At 33.2% G+C, this 18,637-nt stretch overlaps 1 protein-coding gene across 1 annotated transcript in view; it reads right to left on the reverse strand.

Annotated features, from left to right (window-relative positions):
- Positions 1-17,842: 17,842 nt before the first annotated feature.
- Positions 17,843-18,637, reverse strand: part of LOC150094544 (integrin alpha-PS1-like) — a 397,822-nt gene continuing 397,027 nt past the window's right edge. The window contains exon 26 of the mRNA XM_090412091.1: positions 17,843-17,974. Within this exon, the coding sequence (XP_090268217.1) occupies positions 17,903-17,974 (72 nt within the window). The 3' untranslated portion in view covers positions 17,843-17,902. The remainder of the gene's footprint in view (positions 17,975-18,637) is intronic.

Below are 18,637 nucleotides of genomic sequence, written 5' to 3' on the forward strand. Positions count from 1 at the left end.
ATTCTCACCAAGCATAAATTCTGCATCCCATCTTTGATTTCCAAATTTTAAAACCTTACATTTTGCAACATTGAACTCACATCCCCATTTGCTTGCCCAATCACTCAATTTATTCAAGTCTTCTTGCAAGGCCACAACATCTTCACTACTCTTTATGGTTCGTCCCAACAAAGACGTTTGCATCATCTGCAAACAACTGAATATCTCCATCCAAATCTTCGCCAATATCATTAATATACAAGTTAAATAGTAATGGCCCTAAAACAGATCCTTGAGGCACTCCACTAGTGACTTTCCTTTTCCTGGATATTGCACCCCCATACACAACTTGTTGATACCTATCAGATAGCCAGTCTCCAATCCAATGCACTAATCTAATATCCAACCCCATCTGCTCTAGTTTGATTGTCAACTTATCATGAGGTACTCTATCAAAAGCTTTTGCAAAATCCAAGTATATTACTGTGTATCCTTCTCCTCTGTCCAAGGAAGTAGTCACTTTATTGTAATAAGTAAGTAGATTACTAAAACACGACCTCCCTTTAGCAAATCCATGCTGTCCATCAAAGATTATACCATTGTTGTCAACCCAACTCTGGATCCTAGTTCTCACAAGCTTCTCCAACAACTTAACCACAACACCTGACACACAGATAGGCCTATAGTTTGATGCTTGAGTTCGATCACCTCCTTTATGAAGTGGCACAATCTTGCCCTCCTTCCACTCTTTAGGGACTTGACACCTGCCTTGACATATTTTTTTAATACGAGTCTTGCACTTGGTCAACTCTCTGGCACATTCCTTCAGAATACGCAGTGATATATTATCAAGTCCCACAGCCTTATTTACATCTAGTTTACTCAACTCCCCAAACACCTCTTGCTCACTTACAGTCAGTCTCTCCTCCCCATCATCAACTGCTCTCAGTCTCTCCATGAAGTCACATTCACAAGATTGAAAGATCTTTATGAACTGCTCATTAAGTATCTCCACCACACATTCTGCAACAGCTGTCTTTATACCATTTCCTCCAATCAATGTCATTCTTTCTTTTGCTGGCTACATATCGAAAGAACTCCCTAGGATTCTTTTTAGCTTCATTAGCTAACTGCTGTTCATACCTCTCTAGCTACTCTCACCCTCCTTGCCTGGTCTTTGTAGACCTCATGAAATTTGGTTACTTCCACTTCTCTTATGCTGCCTCCATAATGCCCTTTTTCTCTGTATTGCATGCTTAATCTCTTTATTCATCCATCTCACCCGTGGTATACATTTAGACATTGCATCCACTAAATATTTTTTGAAAATCCCCCAAGCTGCATTGATCTCTTTTCCAGCTAATTCCTCATTCCATGCTACACCTGCAAGCTGTCTCCTGAGCTCTTCATAATCACATGTCAGACAAGAACTACAAACTTGGGAGATAGCTTAAGAAACTAAAAGAGAAGGATATTAATAATGCATGAGTTGGTCAAGGGTTGTTTATTTAAAGTCAGGAGGAAAAACTGGTCAGAAACTAAATACATGAGTGAGTCAGATCACTGAAGCAAATGTTGAGGGTGTATAACAAGAAAAGGAATCAGCAGGTTCATAAGCAATACACACAAAATCAGATTTTGAATATGCTTTTTTGTTTGGAAAAGTGTGTGGGGAGGAGGGCTAAGTACAAGGTGTTGCACTTTGTAGTGCAGAGATGTTGGTTATAATAAATATGTGCATGCACTGTGAAATCCCTACACGTTTATGCATTAGTTTAGGATTTCAGAACAGTTTAAGAAACGCTGATCTAATATACACCAATTATTATTTTGCAAATCATAACCTCAGAAAAGAAATGGACACAGACAAATAATTAAGTCTTGTTAATCTACTAAAATTATAACTGTTATATTTTCGGAAAAATGCATAAAATAAGTTGCCAACATGTAATAATCCATTATAAATTAATAATTTTCTTAGATGAAGTTGGTGTTATTGTAGAAACAAAAGAGAAGTTGAGAAAAAATTGCAGTTTCATATATTTTGGAAAAAATAGTCTACTCAAAAAGTTACAATCTACTGTCATTTGAATGCAGTACTCAAAATAAATAGCATGTCTGAGAACAAAGGAAAATTTAAAAAAAAATTTCGTAATGCAATTAAAAAGACTAACAAGCTACAGTCAGTTCTTCACATAGCTTTGGCACTTTCAAGAAGTTACTTATTACAAAGCATTCTTAAATCTGCAATTCAAATCTCTAAGCACAATGATGTAAGAAGAGGTAGGATTATTTTAATAAAGTTTTCATAACCTTATTATTCGAATCTCTATGTTGGATTTATTTTTAAGAATGCATAATTATGCTGGATGTAGTATAAATCAGACTAGTATGCTCTTAAAAGCATCATTTCTGTCTGAGAGCAGGCAACTATTCATTAAAAATCTAAAAAAAATCATGTTGCATATATTTAATGTAAGAACAGTTTTATAAAATTTGGGCTACTTTCATGAAAAAAAAATCATCAAAGAAGATCTACTAAAAGGTAGCTGAAGTATGGATGTATAAACATTTTACGGTGCTGGTATTGCATAATTCAGATGATTGGAGTAGCTGTCATAGTACCCATTTGTAAAAAGGGAAATTTTTCTACTTAAGAAAAATTGTGGAAGGGAAGTGAAATAGAGGCTGTCAGGAGCAGGTTTTCAGTTAAATTGTTAAGTAATCTTGGGAATATAACAAGGATTTGTCTTAAAGTTTTCTTGCTTTGGAAAAGGCATGAGATATATATTTAAGCCATAGGTCAGCTTAAATAGAGAGAATTGAAGATGGTTTTAGGTAAAATCAGGTGTATAACAAAGTTCCTAACATGGATCACATTATGAAATCTGAATAAAGTAAAGAGTTAATCAGGGAATCTTGCAGACTTAGTTATTCAATTTAACGTCTTTTATTGCTGTTTCATATCAAATTTATTACAAAGACAATGAAAATAGGCAGAAACATTAAAAATGTGAACCTGTAAGACATTTCAGCTAATTAGGCATAATTTTTAGAAGATTGGAATGAGTAAAGCTGATATTAGAGTTATAAAAAGATTAGTGGAGTGAACAGATGCTATCACATTAAAATTGATATTAGGAAAGAACTTGCCATTGATAGGAGAGGAAAGATCCAGAGGAACACCAGGCTGTAGATAGATTGATACAGACAACACTGCATTAAAAGATAGAAATATAAGATCTTATAATGTGGAGTGTTGGTAGATTAATTTGGAGGAAAATTGTTGATCAGAAGTTAGTAATAGTACTACATGAAAAAGTTCTCCTTTATCATCATTAAAGTCTAACATTTTTAGGATATGTTTACAGCTGCCTTCAAATCCTTTGGAATCACTAACTTAGAGTAGTTATAAAAATCCATCTACCTCTTATAGAGCATGTCTGCTACCTTACTATAGTGAAAGTGATAATTGCAATGCTTCTATTATCAGAAACAAAGACCCCATGCTTTAGCTACAAGATACACTGAAAGAGTCTGTACATAATTATTTAGTTTATCTGAAAAGAAGGTTAGAAGCAGGGCACCTTAAATAACCTAGTGCCAATAAAAATGATCCAAAGCTAGCAGCCTATTGCTGCTCTCCCCCCCAAATTAATCTTCATCTTGAAACATGATTTAAACCAACTGTGAAAAATCTTTTGTAGCTAGGAAGAAAACCACAACATATTGTATTCCAGCCTACACATCACTTGTTGAACTGCAAACATTTATGAAAAATGTGCTCCACCTTTGTAAAGACAAAAGTGGAACATAAGCAGTGATCCCATGTTTAACACGGGTTGTTAAACATGGTTTAGTTGTTACCTAAAGTTTTAGGTAACAACTAAAAAAAAATGTTCTTAGAAGATGCACTGTTAAGGTAGATCATACTGTATTTTAATATTGTATGCAAAAGAAATTTAATATACCACAATTTTGTTTTAATAAAGCTTTATTAGCATATAAAAATCACAATGAACACATTCCCCTCTATATCACAACAAGGTCAACAAATACCTTTCTTTAAAAAAAAAACACAGAGGTAGAATCAAGAGGAGTTGTAAATACAGTCCAGAGCAACTCATATGAATGAATATTAAAGATTAAAAACAATATGACCAGTATAAATCCTGTTCAAGAATACAGTTCTAAAATTACTGGTTATGATATTATATATCTAGTTCACTATATTTAATAGCATATGACAAGTGCTTGATTTTCACTGCAGCAAATTTAAGAACCAAAGGAATAGTAGTAGTGTTAATTTCATATTCAAGGCATATGGGTGATTTGGCACAAGTGGTAACTATACATTTTAGGAATATACAAAAATATAATCTTCCTTAAAGATATTAAGGAATGTATTCACTTACTACTTGATCTGCTATATTTGTGATAGTGAATACTTTTTGATAGAATTCAGCAGAACAAATATCTAGTGGCACTCTTCTTCTCCTCAAGATATAACATTTAGATTTTTAACAACAGAAAATACCACTCATGGTTACTCACTATTTAGTTACATGTGATTTACTGAAGATGGTACATAAAATATTTTTTAATGAATTCTGCACTGCCCAACCATTTATATATATAAATACGAAATGAACACTCTTTTCATCGTTTAATGTAACATGTTGCTAAGCTTATTTACAGATGTTCTACAAATAACATCACACAGAGTATTAATGCATTGCTACAAGGTACATTTAAAATATTTTTCTTAGTTTGTATTTAGAAAAATACAGTACATGATACTTATAAGCCGAGGCAGCAAGTAGTGTTCTAAGATTTACTTATGAAAGATTTCATGGAGATGATTGGTTTCCATTAACCCCCTATTTACTGCAAAAACAAAATCGCAATGTCCTTATTGACCACATATGATGATGCAAGTAAACATGCCTTCTATATTAGTATAAATAAATAGAGTAGACTTATCATTCTTCTCTTTAAATTTTATCTAGAATAAGCTCATTCATTTTTAAAAAGGAATCTATTTTCAGTATGATTTCAATTCATGCAAAGTCTCACCATAGATACTTGATGGAACAAATTTCACTTTGCTCATAACAAGTGATAACATGACTATTATAATCAAGGGAAAAAAATGGATCAGTGTAATGCATAATTATTTCAGGACAATTTTATGTTAAATATATAACAAGATATATATATCTCTAAAATGCAAAGCAATTGTAATTTATTAATTTTTTTTTTGCTTACATAGAAAAGAAAATCTTATGTTGTGATTAACAGCAGCATAACAAAAAACGAGAGAGACACACCAAATTATAAATTGAACTAATTATCCAGTAAACTGGGTGAGATAACGAAAGGAAGCTCATTGCATCTATCTAGAAGATGGAGAGAGAAGGGGTAACAGAGGTATTCTGTCTGCTTAGGGTGAAGGTAAAAAAAAATAGATGTTATCAGGTATAGAGTCAAACTGGTTGGGCAAGTAAAAAAGTGTAATTTGAATTATGGATTAGCAAAGGCAGTATATATGTGATGGAACAGCCATATGGTTTTAATGTACTGGACTTGGCTAGAGTGATCATGAGGCATTTCTTTTACTAGAAGTAGGACAATCATATATATATAAAGCCATGTACTCACTGTGTATCATTATCAATTTATTGTCCTTGCATTATACCAGATGGAAAAGGAGAATTTCACCATGGACAGTTCAAAATTCTAACTTCAGGCAGGAGGACAATAAACACCAAAAGGGAGTAGCACTTATATTAAAACCAAAGGCTCAAAATTGTCTATCTCACCTAGAATAAAGCAAGATTTAAAACATCAGTTAGATTACTATTATTCAAATATACTCATCAAAAGAACAAATTGAGAAGTTGTTCTATACATATCTGCAAAAAGCAATATAGGAGATGTCAAGACCTCATAATGGGGAGGGGATTTAAGCCTGATAAACTTTAACCCCAAAGAAAATGGATATCGCCAGATAGACAGACCAAAGATGAAAATCAAGTATCTTAAATTGCAGACTGTGGATCAGACCATAAAACTAAGCTAGTATTAGCAAAGTTTAAAAGTGCTTTCAGATTTTGAGTCAAAACAAGACTGAATGTAGATAAAAACCTGAAGGAACTACCAAAACAGAATATGAACATTGTGCAAATAATATAAAAATTGGCAGAAAATACAATACGTTACACAGAAAGATGATGAATGCTTAATCTTTTTACGAAATCCAAAAGAAAAGCTTTAATATAATAGACTAACCATAGAAATTGGAAAAGTATTTAAGAGACAAAAATAATTGGTTAGAAGAAAATAACCTCCATGGATTATATAAACAAATATAGATCAAATTATTAATAAGACACTGACAACAAAAAGAATGGCCAGGTGTGGAAGAATACTTTAGAGATTTAAAAAAAGAAAAGGAGCAACTTTTTGGAAACATCAGAAAGGATCTACAAAAACGAAGCCATACCTACTGATTGGTCCAATCATATATATAAAAGGAGACAAAACAATGCAATAATTACAGAGGCATTAGCCTCCTCAGTCTTCCAAGTAAGGTTTTTACAAAATACTCCAAAAACACATTAAACTCTCTCTCTATATATATATAGAGAGAGAGAGTTTCATCAGGCATTTGATTCCATTCATAGCAGAGAACTATGAAAATCCTAAGCAAAACTAAGAATATTGAAGAATCTATATAAGAAATCTGAAAGTGGAGGAACTAGTAAGGTGTCCTCCGCTTACACAGAAAAGCAACGAGTAAGGCTGGCATGGAAAAATATAAATTTGCAGACAGCAGTGCATTACGTGCAAGCTCTACAATGAATTTCTGATAAAAATAAAGGAAGACTGATTAAACCTAAATTATGAAAATAGGAAAAAAGAAACACCAATCTGGAAATTGATAGTAAGAATCTAAATCAGGTAGAAAACTTCACTTACCTTGGAGGAGTAATCGAGTACAATGGTGAAATTACAAAGATATATAAACAGACGAATCAGTCAAGTAAGAAACTATGAGACAGTGGTCCTCCTAATACTTCTCTATGGAAGTGAATGCTGAAAAGAAAAAAATTATTAACTACTGAAATGGATTGGCTAAGAAGATGACTTGGATTATCTCTGCTAGATAGACTAGGAAAGAAGACTGATGGTTTGGCCATGTGACCAGAATGGAAAAAGAAAGGTTACCAACTAAAGCCCTGGAAAGATCCAAAGGGCAACCCAAAATTAGATGGACAGACAGAAGTGGAAAGAGAGGAAAAAGAAAGAATCATTCTGTGATGGAGGCAATATATGTAACTATACCAAAATTCAGAAATGACACGAAAAAGAACTTGCTATAGAGAAGATATAAAATAGGTAGAGAGTGTATTATGTAAGCTAAAAAGCGATAAGGAAGAGATTAGCCAAATTATGTCAAAAGAAATACAAGTGAATTCTTTTCATTGTGAACAAGAGATAATTATGGAAAGGTGATGGTTGCAACTGCACAGATACAGAATTGTTTAATGAGTACTGCAAAATAATGACATCTACCAAATTCTTTACCTGGTTGTTTCATGAATCCCCTCACACACAACAGAAAACAGTGGGGCTAATGCAGAAGTTGTGGTCATAATGTTGGAGAGTTTTGTTGAGTAGAATAAAGGATTTTCTATAAGATAGCATGAGTTTGTGAAAAATACTAAGGCTTGTATGCTGGTTGTCTGAAAGATATGAGCAAGCTGAGTATGTAAGGAAAATGTTCCACAAAAAGAAGATAACTAAATGCCATTACTATATGTATAGAAAGGCTTAGATAGTGTTGTTTATGCCATGAATAACCAACAATAAGAGAAAATAATATTAATTTATTTAACTTAGTAATATTTCCCTGGTTTTCTACCCCTCACTTATCTAGATTGTTGTACAAAAACTTATATCCTAACATGGTGTCTTCTAGGGCCCAGAAATACTGTCTTCCATAGCTGAAAGAAGAGTAATGTTGGGTGTAAAACCAGCAAAATATTAGTAAGTTCAATAATCTCCCCCCCTCTCTCTCTCTCTCTTGGTGCTATTTGTACCATAAAGCACTTACAAATAGATGCCAAGTTTGAGAGAGTGATGAAGGTTTTCAGCTAGGGCAGATTTACATGTTATTATATTAAATGCAACCTCACTTGTTGTGCTAACACTGTGTACAAGATTTGGGACTGCTTTTTGGGGGGGGTCAAAAGACCTGGAGGTATCTTAACACTGCAAGTAGATATAAGAAAAATCCCTACACAGAAAATAGGTGGGGTATAAATTCATAGCTTCCATGATGATTATGGAGAACAGTTGTAGTGTGGTGGATGAAACCTCTCAGACATTAAACAGATGAGTAATATTATTAGGCATAATTTGCAAAAAAGAAAATGCTATGGAGGATTTACATGGAGAAAACTGATCAGTACAAAGCTCTAGTCAGCATAGGCTAAATTAGATTATGAGAAGACCTTTGTCAAAGGAAATTCCAAAGAATTCTTTTGCTATATGGCAAGTAAAAGGAGAATGACTTTGAAGATAAACTTTAGTGGGCACTGATGATAGTGAGGTGATTGAGGCAGATGTAATAGTAGAATTACTGAGTAACCACTTTTTCAGAAGTCTGTCTTATGTAACAATAACTGATATGAGAATTGAGGTTAATGAATCATAGGTACTTAACACCTTTTTATTCGAGTATAGGGAGTAGGCGAGGCCCTTTTAGCCCTACTATCTTTTGGAGACTGTGGGCAGTTCAATCTCCACTGGTACCCCATCAGAGATAGCTTCCCCAAGGCTATCACTAATTTAGCAACATACAGTATAGAGAGATGGCTCAACAAGTGCCACCATCTCGTGGTCCCTAACACAATATATTTAATGTCTGAAACTACGGTCAATTTTCTTGAGTTTATGGGAGAAAAAACTCCGCTTGCCCATGCCAGAGATCAACTAACTCAGAAAAATTTCCTCTAATCACTGACTAGATTTGCAAGCAAGTCTTTCTTCGTGTACACCTTACTGTGATCTACAAACACTATCCACTGCTTCAGGTTTGGATGGGATATCAACTCGGGTATTATGTAATGTGGAAAGGTGCCTAGGAAGTGAGAGGAAGGTCTAAGACTGCAGTAGTAAATTATAAACTAATCATCATCTCAGGAGTGGTGGTAAAAGTTGGTTAAAGTCATTCATATCCACCCATTTCTGGATTCTATGATACTAACAAAACCATGTTATCACCCATAAAGGTCAGTATTGCCTTATAAAAAGTTAATAAATCAGAATGATTTAAATAAGCTAGCAGTATGGGCAGATGATCAGTTCACGGTTGAAAAGTGTAAATTTTGGGATTAAAAGATTACAAGCTGTGTACCACATTCATGGAACTGGACTCAAGGGTTTTGGTAAATAAAGAATTGAAATTCAGAGGGCATATTGCCAAGATAGCTCAAAGGATTACTCGGTAAATGATAAACACACTAACATGAAGAGATATTATTCCATTTTATAAGGCATTGATACATTCACATCACTGTGCTGAGGTCTGGTCATCTGGATTCCTTGGAATGAGAAAATGGTAGAAAAGATTCAGAGGTGAGGTGTGTAAGGAATGCTCCCTATTTTGAGTTTGTGGGTTATTACAGAAGTTAGTTGATAGGCAAAGAAGAGGGGGACATAGTGGAAGAACAAGAGATCATTCCTAGAAATTAAGTAATATTCTTTCATGATGAATCTTTAATAATTCTGTAGTTTAAAGTAAGATCAATAGAATATAATTACATAATACAAACTAGTGCTAAATCAGGGCACAGATATTAATTTTATGCAACAATAGGACATCTAAAGATCTTAGCTGCACTCATTCATTGAAGAGAGCAATGATCACGGCATGAATATTTTGCTCATTGGTTATTTTATTTCCTTATCAAAATTGAATTGCCACATTAAGATTTTATTATTTACTGAAATGGATCACATTTTACATAAATATATGCGTCGCAGTACTTTAATTTCAAAAAAATAAATACCACTTGATTCCTTTATGAAATTCTGGACTCCAGGTACAGCATTGAAATAATTTCAAACCTGATGGTGTTTGTTATCCTACCTTTTTTTTTTTTTTTTTTATAAACAAAAATCAAATATTATTTAAAACTAAGGGGATATTAAATCCCACATTGTTTCAAAACTGAATAAGAAACTCAAAAATCGAAATCAAAGAACTTCAAAAAGTATCGGCGACTTTTATAGTTACAATATTCGGCATGAAGCTCTTTGATTCCGATCTTCGAGTTTCTTATTCAGTTTTGAAACAATGTGGGATTTAATATTCCCTTAATTTAAATAATATTTACATCACTGAAATGAAACCTATTGGCTCTTTATTTTAAATAAAAATCAAATAGCTTCAAAATCTGGATGATATTAGACATCTGTCGTTTTAAAGCCAAATGAATGAAACGTAAGTACCAATAACAACCAGTGTCCCATTTAAATGTTTCACACAGAGTTGCCAGCAGTCTGTTTAGAAATATAAAGTTATTCATTTGAAAGAGAGCACTAGTAAATCATTTCACAAACACTTAAAGTTTCAAATTTTACCAGGGAGTTTGATAATAAATTTTTGGCATTGGAGTAGTTTGTTTGGTGATGTGATAGCTATTTATTATTTTCCTGACTTCCATGGAGTCAGGAAACTAGCATACTGCTCCTACCACTCTCCATGCAAAGAACAGGTTTCTGTCTGTTCTATGATGAGAACCAACTACAAGCACAAAACTTGTAGTTTGATACCACAGCAGTCCCATTTTTCATAAATGAACTCTCAATAGGTGCATTAGTATAATATAATATCATAATTAGAGCACAGATGGCTTGAACTCTGATAAAATGTGAAACGATGGATGGCTAATATCCTCATTATATGTATTACTAATCTTGCCAAATTGAAAACAAACAGTTGCATTTTTGTTATGTATTGTTTCTAATTCACTGTGCTACAACTATTTTACTTTATGTAAGTTGAGTGCTTGTAATTTATCAGATTTAATTCATAAAAAGATATAAACAGAATAATTTTGCAACAAAAGTATGCTTTCCCCCTTTCATAATGAACATCAATTATATATATTCTCAATCTCAAAGTTTTGATTGGCTACATTAAAAATAATTTTGCCTTAAAATTAGTCATATCTATTCTCTGAACATGCATGAACATGCATTCAATGTAAGCTATAATTTCTTTTTCCTCTTCACACCAATTCTTTATTAAAACACTATCTATATATGTAAAAAAAATGTATTCGTAACCTTTCCTTATTCAAGAAAATATATGAAAAAAAAGACCCCATAAACTGTAAATTACTTGAATAAAAAAAAATATATTTTTAACTATCCATTGCATTTATTGAGGATGTCACACACTGGCTTTTTTAGATTCGCTTACATCCCTTTTTTGTGGATCCATAATAACTTGATAAACAAATATATCAAAATTGTTCAAATGTTCTGAAATATCAAAACAGATATGGCATGCATATATATGTATCAATGCAAGCTCTTGGATGCCTAAGATGAGCAGATGTTATATAATACTCAACATTAAACTATATAGTCACATTATTTTTTAAACTTGGAGAGGAAAGTGTTGCTTATTAAATCTAGAATTTTTTTAGCAGTGTCCTATCTTTGAAAGGGGACAGTGGGTAATAAAAAGAAGGCTACCAATATTTGCTGAAAGCCTCAAGTCAGAGTTCTTTCTTATTTTTAATGCAAATCACATCCTAGAAAGTTTGCAAACCTACCTATCACACATCAGTATTACAGGTGGATCAAAGGTTAAACGTGCAATTTCTTCCCAGATTAAAGCATGCTACTTTTATGCATTTTTTTAGGAAAATTCCATTGATGAGAGGTTGTAATCCTATAGTATAGAGCATTTACCATGGGTGGGCTAAGAGGTATATTATCAAAAATCCTGCTCTAGAGACTAAGCATTGTTATTTTTCAAATTACAAAAGTAATGAGTTTCTGTCACCATTTGCTACCTTTTACATTACAAAATATTCAACTTATCTCAAATCCTATTAATTCTATACCAATATTTTGTTAAAAAATAACATCTCTCTTTTTTACGTACATAGTTAGATTGGTTCAGGATTGCAAAATGAAAGCTTTTGCATATGTACCATCAAGTTGCAAGCATATACAAAATGCTCTAATAAGTACCAATAACAAACAGTGTCCCATTTTAATAAATGTTTTACACAGAGCTGCCAGCAGTCTGTTTAGAAATATAAAGTTATTCATTTGAAAGAGAGCACTAGTAAATCATTTCACAAACACTTAAACAGTTGCAAGACTGATCCTTAAATAAAGCAAATGATGAAAGCATAATTTTTACAGCATCTATTAGTATATGTTTATAAAAAATTTCTGCTGCATTATTTTAACTACCAGCAGAGAATAAAAACAAAGTTAGTGATATAATACAACAATAAAAAATTTAGTCACAGTGGAATATCTGAAAAAAAAAAAAAAAAAACGGTAAAATAAAAAAAAAATATTCCTCTATTTTAATGTTTTCACTTACATTTGAGAATACTGTACAAATGAGCAGCTTAACATTTCACTTTAGTTTCAACACACTTTTTTCTATTTATACACAATCCATTCTGCAATTCGACACATATCCAACAGTTCTTTAAACATCACTATTTACATGAATAAACAAAATCATAGCATTAATTGCAATTCTGTGATATTTAAGTTTATCATCTCATACATGATTCAATTTTTTTTTAAATAGTAGGTGGACTTAAATCTGAGCTTGTGATTCATAAATATGCTAGATGAAGGGAAGGAGAATTTTTTTTTTTCACCTGTTAATGTCAGCTCTTGTTATACTCCAGGTATAGCATGAGGCTGCGGGTTCGAATCGCACCGTGGGCATGGATGTTTATGATTGTTCTACAAACTTTGTGTGGAAAGGGGATCTGCGACCCTACCACTTATTCTAGCAGAAGACATCATTGCCAAAACCATATGAGGTATGGCAGTGACCATACAGCATCTATGGACATTACATGTGAATTATTTTTTTTCTTGTTATACTGAATTTTGTTTAGAATAGCATTATGCCTATGTGATTTTCAATAATTTGTTATAGTAAAATATGTGTGCATATAAAGTAGTAATTTAATGAGAAGCGTTCAACACTAATTTCATTTCACAAATAAAGTACAATCTCATAAAGAGAGACTTAAAAGATGAAATCTCCAAAATTTTTTACTTGAAGCATCATTTAAGAAAAATAAAATACTATTTTGTAGTGTTTAAACAGAGATTCAAAGTGCTTCTAGCCATCATTAGAATACAGTAGTATGACGGTACATTTTCATTAGCATAAATGTTTTGTTTCAAGTAAATCTTATTTTATCCATCGCCAAAATAAGTGCCTTAAATAAAATTATAGCTAGATATTTAAAAATAAATCAAAAACAATCAGAATCCTTACATCAGTTTCCATGAAAAAAATTATTATATTCGTCTTGCTTATTTTAAATAGAACCAATTAGAATAAAACATGTAGGACTGAGGCAGAAAATAAGAGCTGGAATGCAAAAATAACTAATTTAGAGATATTCATCATGATGTTCTAATTTTCTTCACAAATAATGTTAGTCTTATTGCACATTGATAATCAAGAAAAAAAAAAACAGCAACTAATGATTGCCCAGAAGACCAGTTTGACGAATGTTTAACATTACAGCTGGCTTGGTATGGATGTTACATAAATTCACTGGTAACTTCTAAAATGTTTGATATAATTGTTTTAAATACTCTATAAATATTTTTTGTTCACTTTTCTTTAATCTTCAAATATATACTATTTTAATGAAATTAGCTTGGGAATAAAGTTTGAAGATATTATATTATTTCTCCTTGCTGTATCTTATCACAAGAGAGAGGATTCAATTTCATTTTGCATATTAAATTACTGAATAAGTATGCACTATCAGACTGCATACATAGTCAGGTGGGAGTAAAATGGATGAGTAAGATTATTAAGAAAGCTCTGTAATAAAAACTTGTGTAAGGAATACAAGGAGAAATGTAAGCAGCAAGCACAACCAGTACCAAAGCACAGAAAATAATGTCCAGTGCAGTAAGGCAAAATCAGATGTGAAGAAATTTGTTGAGCAGACCACAGGAAATTGGGGATGCGAGTTCAATGTTGCAAAATGTAAGATTTTAAAATTTGGAAAACAAAAATGGGATGGATGCAGAATTTATGCTTGGATATATTGTCGGAGGTGGAGGAAATAAGAGATCTGAGGGTGATAGTAGATAAGGATCTGAAATTTAGGGGACACATAGCCAAAACTGTGAAGACAACACAAAGGCTTCTGGGAACGTTGTGGAGGACACCGACTTGTAGAAGTAGGGAGATTCTTGTTCCATTGTATAAAGCTTTGATTAGGCCACACATGGACTATTGTGCACAGATTTGGTCACCTGGTTTTCAAAAGGATGACGAGATGTTGGAGAGGGTCCAGAGGCGATTGACTAAGGTAGTTTCTAACCTCTGGAATGTCGAGTATGAGGAAGGATTGAGAAGATGCAACTTGCAGAGTCTGGTGGACAGGAGGAGGAGGGGAGATATGATAAAGACCTACAAGTTATTAAGGGGTTATTAGAGATCAATGCTGGAGAGGTTCTACAGAAAATAGTGGGAGATCAGAAGAGAACCAGAGGTCATCCCTGGAAGCTGTATAAGGAGGGAGTGAGAGGCAGGTTTTTTCATGCAGAGTTGTGAATGATTGGAATGCCTTGCCTGAGAGTGTGGTGTCTGCAGAGGATTTGAGTGTGTTTAAAGCATGGTATGATGAACTGTGTGTTTGATAAAAGGACCTCCTAGATGAGTCTTTGACTCCATGAGGTCTTGGGTAATAATAATAAATCCCAAAGAGTTCTTTCTGTATAAGTGGCAAGAAAAGGAAGAATGACTTTAATCACTGAGGGATCAATTTGCAAACTGTATCAAACTGTGGTGATAATGCAGGGACCTTAACTGATTACTGCCATTTTGACTTGGCAATTTATTACTAACACATTGCAAATACCTACATGTATGAAAGAAATTTAGCAATTACACAGTTTTTAAGAAGGAATAGACTTAATGAGGTAACTTGTATGACCAAACATTCATCTGCTTATGATAGGATAAAATATGGATGGCATATAGGTTCAGGAGAGAAAACACTGTGCAAGCAAGTTGCAAATTAATTCTATCTCATTCCAACACTTGACTATGACCGAAGTTATCAAATCTTCAAGTACACACCAGTAACTTTGAATGTCTGCTTTACTGACCAACAAAGCAAAAGCTATGCAAACAAGGAACCACATTCTTTTCATATCAGTGGGCATTAATGAAAAACAAATATCAGCATGATTTCCACAACTTTGATCCTAATTGGCTTCAAATAGTAGCATTCAATAAAACTGATATTTGTGAATTCAGGGAAAGTTATGCAGAATTCCTCTTCTGCACAGGATTTGAACTGCTCTTCCTTATGGAGAATACATCCCTCTCAGAAATAGCTATATATTGGCCATTAATGCATCGTCTTAAATTTTATTACTAGCTAATGGTACATACAGCGAAAAAAGGATTAAATTATATATTTAATTTGTTTGCCTTCTAGAACTACAGCAGGAAATCAGTTTCCTTATAAGAATTAATTCACCTCTACACAAATTACCTGCTCATTCTTGCACTACTGTTTGAGACTGTAATAAAGCAAGAATTATTTTTACTTTTGTTATAATAATCCCACAACAACAAAAAGGTTAAAAATGTATAATACTGAGGGTTGCACAGACAGGAGAAAGTTGTGGACAGTGCCTTAAGGTTGTAGTTTCTGGGAAGCACTAAGGAAATTCTATGGAACAGGCATCATTCATAGGACAGGAAGAGTAGTTAAGTATAGTGTGCACTTGCTGGCTACAGTTCATGAGGAGAATGGGAATTTCAGATCTGTGATTGGCTGAACAATGACCAGCTACAGAAAATTCACAGAGCAAACATTTGTGTAATCAGAGGTCATTGATCAATCAAACTGCATCTCCAGTAAACGGGGTACGTAGTCTAAGAAATTAAGGTTAAAGGTACTTTCGTAAATTAAAACAATAAGATAGCTGGGATGGAAAAGCAATTCCAGGAACTATACACAGACAGTCTCCAACTTATGCAAGAATTACATTTTGTAGATTTCATGTAAGATTTAACCCCTTGCCTGTTAATCATACCTCATTATTAATGTATTTAAATCAAGAAAAGGGTTAGGTCTAGCTTTTTCTCTCAGAGTAGTGCATGATTGGAATGGATTGCCATTGGATGTTGTGTGTGCAAGTAGTGTGAATGAATTCAAGAACAGGTATGACAGCTGGTGCAATAGTACGGTCTCCCTCAACGAGTTCCTGACTCCCTGGAGGTCTCTTAATAATAATATTTACAGTATATGACTGTGGTAGTAGTGCATTAAGATATTTTAAATATTATATTTAACAGAAATATTTATTTGTTAGTTTCATTTACAGAATGCACACACAAATTAGATTTCAATATGTAATAATTAATAATACAAAGCAATAATAAAATCGTCCGCGCGGTTAGCCTAGTGGCTTTGCGCTTCGCAACCATATGCCTGGGGAAGGAGTGTCCTAGGTTCGATTCCTGTCGGAGACGTGAGGAGCTGAAGGATCTTCCTCAGCCATAGCCAAGTTAGCCGGTCTTGGGCGCGGGCAGTAGGGTTTTTCCCGCCAGTTTATCTGGTGTTTTTCATCCCGCAAGCAGGCAAACCGGCCCCGTGAACACACACGGATACAGCCAAGAATACCTTGAGGCATAGGAGTGACCATTCTATCCTCGTATTTCGGTTACGAAATCCAAGCATGCTTGGAAGGTTGTGGGCCTTAAAGGCCTGTTAAAGCCATTGGGATAGGATAGATAGGAATAATAAAATCACATGAGAAAATAGAAAAAAAAAATTATTTTCTCACAGAAGACAATGGCAAAATTATCAAGAGTTGACTGAACAGTGGTTTCTTTCTTCTCTTCATAAAGCTCTTGATTGAGGGTGTGTGCATTGCAAAAGTTGGTTGATAGGCAAAAAAAGAGGAGATATGATAAAAACATTCAAGTTACTTAAAGGGTTTTATATGACTGATGCAAGGAAAATGTTTCAACACTTGCCTGGAGGGGACAGAAGAAACAGTTATCCATGGATGATTTCAAAGAGAAGTATGATGGATAGTTTGGGTTTCCTGCAATGAGTCTTCAGACTCTATGGAAGTGCCCATACAATAATAATAATAATGTATTTCTCTTTGGACTTTAATGACCAAGAGACATTAGGATCCATCTTCCAGTTGCTTTGAAAACCTTCATATTTTAATCATATGTTAAAAGTATATTCATGATTATGATACAAGTGTCTCTAAAAATGGGAATAAAGTATTAAAACTTCTGAACATTAACAAAGTACAGATATTTTTCAGCATTTTATACAGATTATTCCTGGAATCGTTGTCCACCATATACAATAAGTGAAATGACTCAGTTCGTCTATTAATAGAAAAATAAATAAATAAATAAATATCACAGCTTCCCAACTAATGCTAAGGCATTACTTTTGTCCATATTGCCCCAGATACTAGGGCTTTAAAATATATTCAACCAGTTAACAAATTATATATTTCACAGTTCAAAAGTCTCAACGCTAAAGTTTATGTAATGACCCTAACCGCTAATCTATGTACATTCAAAATACACATATAAACCTTTATATATATATCACCTAAAACTTCAGTATTCTTTTTCTGTATCACTATTAGCTGTTAGTATATAGCCAGGTTTCTTCCTTTTGAAAAATCCACACTACAAATAAATAAATAAATAACAAAGGTTAAGCATAAATAGTTTTTATTTTACTTCATCTTTGTGAATAGATATAAACTAACAAATAAGGGCTAATTTCACATACCTCTAAGAATAAAAACATTAGAAAGTAGTTAAATTTGGTTTGTAGTTGTGCAAATATATATATATATATATATATATGCTACTCACACAGTCAATATATTATTTCAGTTCATTTTATCTTAGAGTGTAAAGTGCCCATCATTAATCACTAAAATATTTTAGATAAGTTACAAAAGTGATTTCAAACTTGAACACAAATGTTATTTGCTCATGTTTACACACACACAGGAATACTCTGGTCATACAACACATTAATTTATATGACAATCATCTGGAACTTTATCACTGTCACCTATCACTTCTACAAGCACACGCTTGTAGAAGCAAGTGATAGTTTAATGACATTTTAAAGCAATCACATAAAGAATGTGTGTAAATGACATAAAGCATTTATTTATATCAGTCATACAAATAAAAAATTTAGAATAATTTTTGCTAACAAAAACGGTTGGAAATGAAAAATTATTGAAGGAAAGATGAAAGGGATGCCACAACTTCTGGGTCTTCATCAAATGCTGAACACTTTCTTGCTGGAGTATGGGGACAGACTTTTAGTAG

The sequence above is a fragment of the Typopeltis vanoorti genome, chromosome 22 (assembly GCF_054136105.1).
Source record: "Typopeltis vanoorti isolate ZY-2024b chromosome 22, IOZ_Tvanoo_1.0, whole genome shotgun sequence".
Taxonomy (NCBI): domain Eukaryota; kingdom Metazoa; phylum Arthropoda; class Arachnida; order Uropygi; family Thelyphonidae; genus Typopeltis; species Typopeltis vanoorti.